At 46.1% G+C, this 13137-nt stretch overlaps 1 protein-coding gene across 1 annotated transcript in view; it reads left to right on the top strand.

The window, feature by feature from the left end:
* Positions 1 to 13137, top strand: part of PTGFRN (prostaglandin F2 receptor inhibitor) — an 83394-nt gene that overhangs the window by 38366 nt on the left and 31891 nt on the right. Inside the window, exons 3-4 of the mRNA XM_040230948.1 lie at positions 1190 to 1603; positions 7540 to 7920. Coding sequence (XP_040086882.1) covers positions 1190 to 1603; positions 7540 to 7920 — 795 coding nt within the window. The remainder of the gene's footprint in view (positions 1 to 1189; positions 1604 to 7539; positions 7921 to 13137) is intronic.

Genomic DNA, 13137 nt, shown 5'->3' with positions numbered 1-13137 from the left:
GGGTCAGGAAAGCAGATGGATGGCCATGAAAGAGACCGGCTGGCTGCCCAGATGGAGCCTCTGGTGGCTGCCGGGCATGATCTAGTGTCTCTCTGGCCTTCAGCTTCACAGGTCTTAAGACTATATGTATCCATGGCCTCAGAGATAACTGGTCTTGGGAACTGAGTCGTGTTAGCTGGACTCACAGACTGATGGATATACTAGAAAGTCATTATGTTCATTTGCAGTAGAGATAAGACTTTGGGATATGTCCTAAAAATGTAGCAGTTTTTTCTGTTATTTAAAGTAGTCCCTTTTCAAGGACACTGAATTCATTTCCCAGTGTGGGATGGCAGGAAAACCCAAGGAGATGGTGAACAGTGGTGTTTGGGGATTCTCTCAGCCAGCCTTAGGCAAACCTGAGAGGTGGTGGTTCCTGCAGTCTCTTTGGTAGGGGCCTCCCCTCTGCTATATCAAGTGTGGCTTCCCTTCCTCAGTAGCTCTCACCAACACTTGCCTGATCTAAACCCGGCCTTTTCCCAATGGGTCCTAACAATTAAATAACTGAGGCTTCGGTGTTTCTTGATGGGTTAAGGAAGTCTTAACCCAGGGTATCTCCCTGCAGATACCCTCTTCTCAACCTAGTTATTCTTAGGCATTGCCTAGACCTGGGGGCGCAGGAAGTTCTCCCACACTTTAGTGCTCTGCGGATTACACTGCTTTAACTTCTAGAAGATCCCCCAGGCTCCCTAGCCCAGCCTGTGTCCCAGCAAAGATACGTTGGACAGTCATGGCTGGTTATCACTGAGTACCAAGTGCGGTCCTGGGAACCTTCCCTTATATCTAGTTGAATTCTCAAGTCAGTTTCCTGAGTTAGGTCTACTTGTCATCCCATTTTAGAAATGAGGAAACTGAGGCACAGAGGGGTTTAAGTGACTTGTCTAAGGGTGACAGAAGTATAGCCTAAGACACAGCTTCCCAAAGGGAGTTTGCACCACCCAGTTCTAGCAGGGGGTCTTATTAGTGGTACCTCTTTCGTCAAGTCAGAATGTCAGCTGAGATGAGAGATGTAGTGAAGTGGGCAGATGGGCCCATCTGGGCATTAGAACAGGAGAGGGGAGGAAGTTGTCCCTCAAGACCTGGAGGTTGGCGGGCACTTGCCCAGTGCTTGGGGCAGCAGCGTTCTGACTGCTCTGCTTTCTCCCCGCAGTGCTACCCGACGCCCTGCGTGTGGCCGCCAGCCCTCAGCCCTCCCCGGGCCCCAGCCTGCGCGAGGGCGAGCCCTTTGAGCTGCGGTGCTCGGCCTCCACCACGTCGCCGCTGCACACGCACCTGGCGCTGCAGTGGGAGGTGCGGCGCGGCCCCGCCCGGCGGAGCATCCTCTCCCTGACCCACGAAGGCAGGCTCCGACCCGGCCCTGGCTATGAGCAGCGCTACCGCGGCGGGGACGTGCGCCTGGACACTGTGGAGAGCGACGGGTACCGCCTCTCCGTGTCCCGCGCCCTGTCCTCCGACCAGGGCTCCTACAGGTGCATCGTCAGCGAGTGGATCGGAGAGCAGGGAACCTGGCAAGAAATTCAAGAAAAAGCCGTGGATGTGGCCACCGTGGTGATCCAGCCAACAGGTGAGCTTCTGAAAATTGCATGTTTTAGACTATTTGTCGTTGTTGGATCACTCAGTTGTGTCTGACTCTTTGCAACCCCATGGACTGTAGCCCACCAGGCTCCTCTGTCTATGGAATTTTCCAGGCAAGAATACTGGAGTGAGTTGCCATTTCCTTCTCCAGGGGATCTTTCCCACCCAGGGATCTAACTTGGGTCTCCTGCGTTGCAGGCTGATTCTTTTCCGCTGAGCCATCAGGGAAGCCGGGTAAAGAACTAGGCCAGAGCCTTATTCCTCTCTGACAAGATTTTTCCTCCTCCTGGAAGACCTCCTGTTGATGGGTGAGGGTATAGGGTGGTGTTGATGGTTTGGAAAGGATGCATTTGTTTTGTGCCAAATGCTGAGTTTTGCTCTGCAGCTGCTGCTTCTCTGGATTCATACCCATGGGAAGCTGCAGGTTACATAAGACGCTAAGAGAGTCTTGTGACTGAAAGATTAAGTCCTTTTAAGTGCCAGGACAAGGTCCAGCCTGGTGTTCAGAGGGGCTTTGAGGTGGGGCTGTCCCCACCTTGCTCCCATGGCTTCATTTTGCTTGGGGTTTCCCAGTCTCTGGATCTGCCCTTCCCCACAGCTGTTGGGGGCGTGTTTGGCTCAGCCCCAAACCTCTGTCCGACTTGGGTCCTCTAGGCCTGCTGTTCAGGTCCCCTCTGATGTGACATCCCCTTGTAGGTGAGGGATTCCCTAGGGCTGGGCCTCTTCTTATCTCCTTGAGGACACAAACCTAAGAAGCACCCAACCCTGGGGTCTATATGCAAGGAGTTGTTTTCATCTGTGAACCATCTTTTTAAAAACCAATAACCAAAAACCTTCTTACTCTTACTAGAGAAGTAATTAAAGAAATGCAAAATACATTTCCAAAAACCCATAAAAATAAATGAAAAACAAGAAAAGCAGGCCATTTTGGCCTCCAGTGTCCCACAAGCATGAGTAGAGAACCTACTGTGTGCTGAGTTCTGTCCTGGGCTCTGGGGTTGGAGATGCTTGGAGGATCGTGCCCAAGCCAGAGCTTCTGGCTCGGCAGAGGGAAGGTGTAAAGAGACCTTCTCAGGGGGATGTCCCTGCCGCGGGTGGTCGGATGACGGTTTGCTGGGAGTCTGACATTGCCAGATCGCAGAGTACTTTGTGCTGTTGCTGCTGTCTCCTGTTTTGGAAACTGGGGAGACCTTGGCTGGACTCCTTTCCTGACTATAAACAAGAGAGCATGGCTGCTCTGTTGCTCAGCTGGGAAGGAAAGTAGACAACAATACACATGGGAAGTGTTTTTCCTCTGCAAGCCGTGTTGTCCTGAGCACTTGCCCCTGAATTTACACCACAGCATGAGAGCTGAATTTGGTAAAAGCAGGACTGATGTTCTTGACCGTGGCAGTCAGGCAGGTCGGAGGTGTTCCCGCCAACGAAAGGGGCCACAGGTTGCACTCAGTCTTGATTCTCCTGGCTGCCGAAATCACTTTCCAGATGGATTCTGGTCACCTGCCTTTTCGGAAATGATCTGTCAGGAATCTGACATAAGAAACCTTGGATGTTCATCTTGCATCAAACAACTATCTTAACAGGAGAAAGGGTTAAGAGTTTCAGATTTAGCAAATGCAAGAATTTCAGTTGTAAAGGTTTGTTTGTTTGTTCTTTTAAAAATTTCAAACAAGCCACAAAGCCCACAATGTAGTTATAAGACATGAACATTCTGAGCCTATTAGGCAGGCAGTAGCATCTGGCTCTTACTCAAGCCTGAGGGTGCATAGCCTTTTGTGCATGGGTATCTTTGACAGTCCTTTGAAGCTCACAAGCCCTTTTCAGAGTTAATATATTTTAATTAATAAAATACATAAAGAGGATGACATAGGAAAACAATAACATTAAAATAATTATCAAAAATATTTAAGATAAATTTGTTGTATAACAATATAGTGTTTTATTGCGTGTGTGTGTGTATGCCATCTCTCAGTTGTGTCCGACTTTTTGCGGCCCCATGGACTATAGCCCTCCTCTGGCCACGGAGTTTTCCAGGCAGGAATACTGAAGTGGGTTGCCATTTCTTACTCCTGGGGATTTTCCTGAGATCAAACCTGCATCTGCTGCATTGGATTCTTTTACTGCTGAGCCACCTGGGAAGCCCAGTGTTTTGTTAATGCATAAAATAATAAGATAGAGTGGCAGACCTAACAACTACTGTAATTTCTGATGTGAGGAATATAAATAATATTTTAAGATATCTGCAGCAATTGAAATGTAATGTGAAAATATCTGTGATTTCTATTGGGAGCAAGATCCCAGGGACAGATAATACTACGCTGGTTTGTTGCTTAGTTTCATAATGAGAGGAGATGCTGTCTTTCAGGTAGAGGTTAGTAAAAGAAAGGCAATTTGTTTTCACATCCATGTCACAGACTCCTTAGATTCTCTTTGTGGATGCTGGATTAAGAACCACCACACTAGAGTGATGGTCTTTCTCTCATTTTAAACACTTGAATTCTCCCTAGCTAGCTTTTCTTTTTTAAAATTGGAGTTTATTTGATTTATAATATCATGTTAATGGTGTTGGAGAAGACTCTTGAGAGTCCTTTGGACTGCAAGGAGATCCAACCAGTCCATCCTAAAGGAAACCAGCCCTGAATATTGTTTGGAAAGACTGATGCTGAAGCGGAAGCTCCAATACTTTAGCCATCTGATGTGAAGAACTGACTCATTGGAAAAGACCCTGATGCTGGGAAAGATTGAAGGTGGGAGGAGAAGAGGACGACAGAGAATGAGATGGTTGGATGGCATCACCAACTCGATGGACGTGAGTTTGAGCAAGCTCTGGGAGTTGGTGATGGACAGGAAAGCCTGGCATGCTGCAGTCCATGGAGTTGCAAGACTTGGACACGACTGAGCAACTGAACTGAACTGATTAGTTTCACAACGTTGTGATTCAATAGTTTTATAGATTTTACTCCATTAAAAGTGAAAGTGCTAGTCACTCAGTCGTGTCCAATCCCATGGACTGTAGCCCATCAGCTCCTCTGTCCATGAAATAATGCAGGCAAGAATACTGGAGTGGGTTGCCGTGCCCTTCTCCAGAGGATCTTCCTGACCTAGGGATTGAGCCCAGGTCTCCTGCATTGCAGGCAGATTCTTTACCATCTGAGCCACCAGGGAAGCCCCATTTACTCTATCAAAGTTATTTTAAAATATTGGCTCTATTTTCTGTGCTGTGCATTACATCCTTGAATCTTACTTTCTACTTAGTAGTTAGTACTTCTTGTCTCTTGACTCCCTGCCTCTACCTTGTTTTTTAAAAAGAGTATTTACTAATTTGTATTATTTATTTGGCTGTGTTGGATCTTAGTTGCAACATGCAGGATCTTCAATATGTCACGTAGGATCTTTCCTTGTGATGTGCAGGCTCAGTAGTTGCAGCATGCAGGCTTAGTTGCTCTGTGTCTTAGTTGTAGGGCTTAGTTCCTCGACCAGGGATTGAACCCAAGTCCTAATTGCTAGGCAGATTCTTAATCTGTGGACCACCAGGGAAGTACCCCCTTCCTCTATCTTGCCCCCCCCCCCACCTCCTCCTCTCCCCATTGGTAACCACTAGTTTGCTCTCTGCATCTGTGAGCCTTTTTGTTTGTTTGTTTTTGTTATATTGTTTATTTCTTAGATTCCATCTATAAGGAGAAACATAATATTTGTCTTTCTCTGTCTGACTTACTTCACTAAGTGTAATCCCCTACAGGTCCATCCCTGCTGTTGCACATGGCTCACCTTCATCCTTTTTTATGGCTGAGTAATAATCCGTTGTCTATGTACACCACATCGTCTTTAACCGTTCATCTGTTGATGGACACAGGTTGTTTCCATGTCTTGGCTGTAGTAAATAGCGCTGCTATGAAGTTGTCCATAGCTAACTTCTTAACTACTCTCATTGCATTCTTATGATAAATGGCACAAAGTGACTTACATGGTGGGGCTGTACCACGTAGGTGGCAGTAAACCCCCCTATAATGCTGAGCCTGGTGTCTTAATTTATAGGGTCAGTTATATCCAGTAGGAGAAAGTTTACACCATCACAGACTTTGTCTGAAGTCCCCTCTATGAGTCCTGAGAACTGATTCCTTTTTCCCTTCGTCATACTTCATCTTGTCCCAGTAGTGAACCCTCCAATCCCATAGAACATGTAAAAACTGTGCTGAGTGATGTGATGAGATGTTTAGCCACTTGCAGAGAAAAAAATTAGAAAGCGAACTATATTGTTAGAGAGATGCTGATATTTCTAAATGCAAGAACCCGTTTTCTCCATGCATGCTGTCTGCAGTTGCTGTCTACTTCTTTTCTCGGCTGGCTCCCTCCTGGGCCTTCTTTTACAGCTGCTGTAGTGGTAGCTGGCATAGAGCGACTCTGGTAGTATTCCAGGGTCTCTGACCATGGCTGCACACGGAGTGGTTCAAACGGCAGCATGGGCTCAGAGCAGCAGTTTCCTGACTCCTCTCAAATGATATCTCATATTGTTTTTGGCTCCTTTAAAAGGGGTGAAGGAGGAGGAAGAATTTGGAAGAAGGCGGGTGGTGGTGAGAAATTAGACTTTAAATTCCTTTTTCTAATACTATGCCTACCTCATTTTCTGTCTTCATCAAAGTGAAGCTTGAACTTGGCCTGAAACTCTTGTTTGAAATATCATCAGTCTTTGGAAAAATCTATAATGAAAGTCATTTACTTCAAAGCACATGGGTTCGGGAGGTTGGGTCTTTTCTGAACCAAGTGCCAGCATTTGTCGCCGAGCTGACCCAGGTCTATAGCTGATGCTGAGCGACCCTGGCTGGAAGACCAGGCCTGTTCTGTGCTTCCACTTGAAACCCCTGGGAGGTGTCGGCCCCTCATCATCTAAACAGTTGTTCCCAGAGCATTACTACGTGTTGAATGTTTTTCTACTCTTATTACAGATGTTCAACTTCTTTGCAAAAAAATCCCTTGAATAAAATAAAATGTTTCCATATAAAAAGCTTTGACAGGGGAATGCTGAAACCAGATCTGCCTGGGGACTGTCACACCAAATCCTTCAGTGCTTCATCTAAAGATTGTTTACTTTTAATTATCCACACTAATGAGAGAGGGCAGTGGCATTGTCCAGAAATCACTGTGTTTTGGTTTTAGAATATCCTTTATCCTTGACTTTAAGGTGGGGGTGTAGAACAGCATGAATGATGCTCTAAGTACATTGCATTTGGGAGACTTGACCTGCTAGGCACGTGGTCTGGCTTCCCTTCCCCAGTCCTGTTTACATCCCCAACCCCGTTTCACCCAGAAGATGGTTTTACCCTCACTTCCACCCTCCATCTCCTAGCCCCTGAGTGACAGTATGTACCAGCCAGAGCTGAGCTATCCTTTCTCTGAAAGTCACCCAAGTCTATCATGCACGTGGAGAAAATATAAATTTAGTTTTGTGATGTTCAACAGAGTTGTTTTCAAATGATAATATACGTAATGGTGGTATAACACTGAAGAGCAGAGTCCCTAGAGGCAGGCAGCCTGAATTTGAATCCTAACCCTGCCACATAGTAGTAGCTGTGTGACATTGGACGAATTACTTAACTTCTCTGTGGTTCAGTTGCTTTATTGGTAAAATGGAGATGATAGTAGAACCACCTCGTAGGGTTGTTTTGAAGATGACATTTACAAAGCACTCAGAAGAGTGCCTGGCATATAGAAGCATCTATATAAGTGTTTGCTGTTGTTATTGTTTTAATGCAGTAAAAAGAAATATGTCGTTCATTTATTCAGTACATTTCTCAAGCACATAAAACTGTACAAAGTCTCCTAACTTGAATGTCATACATAAGAAGGTAAAAGGAGGTGATCTAAGGGGATGGGGTGGAAGCAGCAAATGTAACTGAGATTATCTCAATGTCCTTGTTTTTTGTTTTCCAGTTCTCCGAGCAGCTGTGGCTAGGAATGTGTCTGTAGCTGAAGGCAAGGACCTGGGCCTAGCTTGCAACATCACAACGGACCGAGCGGACGATGTCAGACCTGAGGTGACGTGGTCCTTCAGCCGGACGCCCGACAGCACGTTGCCTGGCTCCCGTGTGCTGGCTCGGCTGGACCGTGACTCCCTGGTGCACAGCTCTCCTCGTGTGGCCCTGAGTCACATGGATGCACGCTCCTACCACCTACTGGTTCGAGATGTCAGCAAAGAAAATGCTGGCTACTATTTCTGCCATGTGGCGCTCTGGACCCCCGGACACAACAGGAGCTGGCACAAGGTGGCGGAGGCCGTGTCTGCTCCGGCTGCTGTGACTGTGACCTGGCTAGGTAAGTGGTTTTGGAGGGTGGCTCTTCACCTCTCTGGCTTAATCCTTCCCCTGGGATCTGGAGAGGAGTCAAGGAGCTGTGTGTTTTGCATTATTGTGGCATTCTTGATATCGACAAGCATACTTTCTCCTGGATAGATCCCAAGCTGGGGAGGAGAGAAAGCAAAACTGGCTGAAACAGAATCTGGCAGTCAAGGGGGACGTTTAGATGATGTAGCCTCAGTTGTCTCAATACCCTCATTTGAGAGGATACAGTTTCCTTTTGTGGTCAGAGATTTGCAAGGTCGGGAGTCCTGCTGATTGGCTCTTTGAAATGGATCTTTGTTGGAGGGAGTGCACTGCCATTCTCCCTCTCTTTTCCCTAGACTCCTAGGTATTCTCTGGTAGGAGGAGCTGCTGCTTTTCTAAAGCCCGGGGAAGAAAAAGAATTCCTTCAGTTAATGGAACACAGTTTTTTCGCTGAATGCCCTGGCATCCCAAAATGATTTTTCTTTTTGCAAATACCAATTAAATGTAAGGGCCTTCCTGTTTCCCTACCTTTTCTGGAGGGTCCTCTCCCCAAGTCTGATTCCCTGGGGAGAAGCAGAGTGGCCCTCAACTGTTGCCCACCTTGCCACTCATGCAATTGCTACTTGTCATATATATGAAGGTCATTGTCATATCCTTTTTTTCTTCTTTTTTTTTTTTTACCACTGTCATCCTCCCCATCTCTTATTTTTCTGAGTGCTTTTCCTAATTTTGTTACCATCTTGTAATTAATTGCAAGTGAACTTAGGCAGGATGGGACCAAGTGGAGTGTGGAGGGCCTTGCTTCCCACATCCATTGCTGCAAAGATGGACATAGGCCTGCGGGTCAGCCTCTTGCCTGTTTTGAACTTGATCTCTCTACTGTCCCCTGACCATTCTAAACCCACACGAAGGCATTTGGCATTGCTCTACTAGGAAATAAAACAGATCTTTAAAGGCTAGGAAATCATTTCCTCCTTTGTTTAGTGCCATACATCCTCACTCCATGAGCCCCAGCTCATTCCTCAGCCCTTTCTTGTCTCTGCATTGAAATCTTCTCCCAGGCTAGTGGCACATTCACTGTCTTGTTTCCTCCTAATAAGCCATTATTTGGCAGAGATGGGGAGTTGGCAAGTGGGGACAGACGGGGGGCAGGGAGAGGAAGAGCAATAAGAGAGTAAGCAGAGGGTCTGTCCAATTCAGAGCGAGACGAGGCGGGGTGTAAGTCATCCCTGGTAGGAAAGTGATTCTTTGATATCTGCAGAGTGAAAGGAGAGGGGTTTATCTGGCGAGCTTTTATTCCTGCCGCCTGAACCCTGCGCAAAGAGACTCACTATGAAGTACTGAACTGGAACAATGTTAGCCCAGCTAGAACTCTCCTTAGCAACCTTCAAAATAAAACAGATGTTGTCAGCACTGAAAGAAGAGTTTTCATCTCTGGAGCTGAATATGTCTCACAGCCCTAATCCTCGTTGTGCCCTGCTGTCAGACCCCACCCCTGCCTCCTGCACCCCTCCCCCACTGACTTAGGATCACAGCTCCAGCGGGGTTTTTTTCTCTCTCTTTTTTTTAAAGAAAGTGCTGCCTGCACTCCAATTTGAGGGCCTCTTTGAAGTCCTCCTGCATTGATCCCAGCCTACCCTGGGGGGAGATGGCGGGACTGGCAGGAAGAGGATGGGAGCTCTGGGAGGGAATGGGCTTTTTTAGCTGGGAGGGATTTGTTGGTGGCTGTGTTCTCCGGAAAGTGGGAAGAAATAAGGAGACTAAATTGCCGGGAAAGGTTCAGTTATTCTCCTAAGGGTTCAGTACTGCTGTTGTGAAAGCTGTCATTGCGCTTTTCCCTGACTGACCTACCCTCCCACCTCCATCCTGAACCTTTGCAAGTAATGGACACTCGGTAAACACTGGGCAGATGGGGAGATAAGGCAGCACCAACACATGGATATGTTAAAATATGTGCATCAGAAAAGAAGAATTGCAAAGAAAGCAGTAATGTTCAGCTCAGAATATTCAGAGGCACATGGGTAAACCTGTCAGGAGTGTAAGTGGTATTCTTGTCTTCCTTAAATCTCTCCTTCTGTGTGCCTGTGACTCACACCACGAAGCTCCCTGGACATTTGTCAGAAGGCTAGTTGGGCACGAGTACAGCGGTAGACCTTCCCCGAGGACCTCCCGAAAGGATTCTCTGCCCGGCAGAGATCATGCATGGCTTGACACTATGTGACATTCTCTAGGTTTACAACATGTATGCATATGCATGTCGATCCCATGCCACACGCAGCCTGTTGGAGGTAACTGAGGTGGCGATAAGACAGGAAGTATTCTATTTATATAGGTCATCTTATGTTGTGTGACTGTGGAGTGTTGTCACAAAAGAGCTCTTGAGAAAGCCAGCTCCCTATGCAGGTATGACTCAAAATGCTCAGTTTTGTTACTTAGACCAATTAAAAATGATCACTACCATGTGTTGAGCACTTACTGCATGCCAGGGACTGGGACAGAGGCTTTTCATGCATTAAATATTTGATCCTCACAATAGTGTGAGTTAAGACACTGTCCCAGTCCCCATTTGAAAACCACTGATTTTCGTTTTGCTTACAATTTTGAGGGTCAGGAATTAGGGAACGAGTCCAGGTTCATGATGCCCATGGTGACAGCTAGGACAGTTCGGGCTGGGGATCCCCTTCTAGATGGCTTTCTCACGCATGTGTCACCATATTCTGGGGCATCTGTCTTTGTCCCCACATGGTGTCTCATCCAGACCCTTTCCATGTGGTGCTTTTTATGGCACTATCTTCTCGAGACAGTCATGCTCCTTTTATGGCAGCTGACTGCCAAGACACAGGAAGTGGAAGTGCCAGGCTAGTTAAAAGCTATCCCAGGGACTGGCACAACACACTTCCACTGTTTCCTATTGGCCATGCCACTACAGAGTTTGTCCAAGTTCAAAGGAGTAGAGAAAGAGACCCCATCTCTTAATGGGAGACTAGCAAGGTCACTTTGCAAAAAGGGCGTGTGAAATGGGAAACGTTACTGCAGCTCTCTTTGGAAAATAGAATCTACGTAGTGGTTAATACTTGTTTCTTTTATTTCAAAAAAAATTGTTTAGAATGGCTTGTACAGAATTATGACTCTGGGTCAAGTCTGTCCCAAGTGTTTTTATCTTAAGGGGGGTGTCTGTCCCAAGTATTGTCATCCTGCGTGGAAACATTTTGACTTTGGGAATCAGCTTGACTCCTGAAGCTCAAGAGCATAAAATCCTAAAAGCTGGGTGGTCCTTGTTCTCGTTTGCTTGGGGTTGGTGCACTAAGTAGGTGAGGGGTTGAAGCTGATTGGGGTCTTCTCATGTTCACCATATTAACCAAACAGATTAGGGCAAAGACATGAAAGGGTCTGTGAAGTCCAAGAGCACTTGTAGCATCTGGGAGGACTATGATTTTTCTTAGAGGGTAAGAAAAAGCCTCTTTACTTAAGATGGATGTCCTACTTTTGAAGGGAAAAAGATATAAGTTGGCTTGCAAAACGAAGTCCAATTTAAAGCAGGAGGCACAAAAATAAAATCAAGATCAAAAGGGGTAAAAAAAAAAAAAATCAAAGAATAGATATGGCAAGATGGTTGAGATGAATTAGTTATTGCATTTGAGCACTGAATTTGCCTCTGAAGTTTTGGAGAGTTGAGGCAAAAAGAGATGTGATTATGCAGTCCTATTCTGATGAAGGAAAACAAATAAAAGAGAAACAAACTTTTTCTTGGCACTGAATATATCACATGCTTTTTCTTTAAGGGGCATCAGATAACATAACAGACAGTGCTTTCTACTGTTCTTTTACAAAAACTCTAGGTGATTGTTTAAATGGATGTTTCTTATATCCATTCCCTATAAAAGCCAAGGGCATAAACCTTAAGTGTGTGAAGGAGTTTTTGTAAGAAGCTGAGTTACTACAGAGGACAAATGTTGCCTTGTGTCTATCCCAATTTAGTATATGGCTAAAACTATAGAGAATCTGGAGGAATGACTGGTTATTCTGCATATTAAGCCATCTCTCTCTGCTATCAGATGTCTTGAATGAGCCCTTGGCAAGAGTTGGATACTAATCAGTTCATGGTTGAGCTGTCTGCCCGAAGTCCCAGACTTCTGTGGTGTTAATTGGAGAGGGTTCTACCGGCTTCAGATAGGAGAGCGGGAGGAGGCACAGCCGAGTTCTGCTATTCCGGCTTAAGCACTTAATTTGCATTCTTCTCCACTCGAGGACTGTCCCCTCTTCCAGCCGAGAGCCAGTGAGGAAGGTAATTATTTTTCTTTAAAAGGAGCTGTTAATCTGCTAAGTACTTGGGAGAGATTTGAAAGTTCTTTGCCGTCTATAGAAGATAAGGTTTAGATCTGCAGAATTTTACAAGCAACTACAATCCGCTGTCTGTCCAAGATTATCTCTGAAGGCCAAAGAGAGATGGAGTCCTGCTCCACCACCTTCTAGGCCTGCTGCCTCGGGCTTGATGCCTGTGGTTTCTAAGCGTTGGTTTTCTCGGCTTTGTGGGATAATGCATATGAAGTGCCTTAGGGCAGTGCCTGGCACTTAAGTGCTCCATACATTTTCATGGTGGCAGTGGCAGGTACTGATGGGTGTTTTGGAGGAAGAGTCGATATGGAACATGCTCTTCTCCATCAAGCTCTTAACTAAATAAGTCGTGGGAAAAAAATAAGCCATTGGAGGCGTCTTAGGACATGGAGAACGAGGAATGTGTGGGTCCAAAGAGGAGCCGAGTTGAGCACACCTAGCCCTTATTCCCCCCTCCGCCGCAATCTGATAACTTTTTCTTCTTTTTCTGGGAGGAGTGAGTGAAGATGAAGAAAGAAAAAACAAAATGGCACAAGTGTGACTTTGGGTGTGGGGCATTGGTATCCCATTCAAATAATGTTATCTCTGTTGCCCTGAAATCCATAATGCTGAATGCAACCTCATAATAACCGCTTTCCTAAGTGGGATAAAGCGCCCCCCCCTCCAATAACAGCTGCTTATTTATAGTCTTCTCTTTAAATGTTAGAGAATATTTAAATGTATGGTAAAGAATCCACCTGCCATTGCAGGAGACACGAGAGACGTGACTTCGATCCCTGAGTTGGGAAGATCCCCTGGAGGAGGAAATGGCAACCCACTCCAGTATTCTTGCCTGGGCAATCCCATGCACAGAGGAGCCTGGCAGGCTACAGTC

The sequence above is a fragment of the Oryx dammah genome, unplaced genomic scaffold (genome assembly GCF_014754425.2).
Source record: "Oryx dammah isolate SB20612 unplaced genomic scaffold, SCBI_Odam_1.1 HiC_scaffold_28, whole genome shotgun sequence".
Lineage (NCBI taxonomy): Eukaryota > Metazoa > Chordata > Mammalia > Artiodactyla > Bovidae > Oryx > Oryx dammah.
Note: the sequence above shows the minus strand (reverse complement) of the source record. Positions and strands in the feature narration are given on the sequence as shown.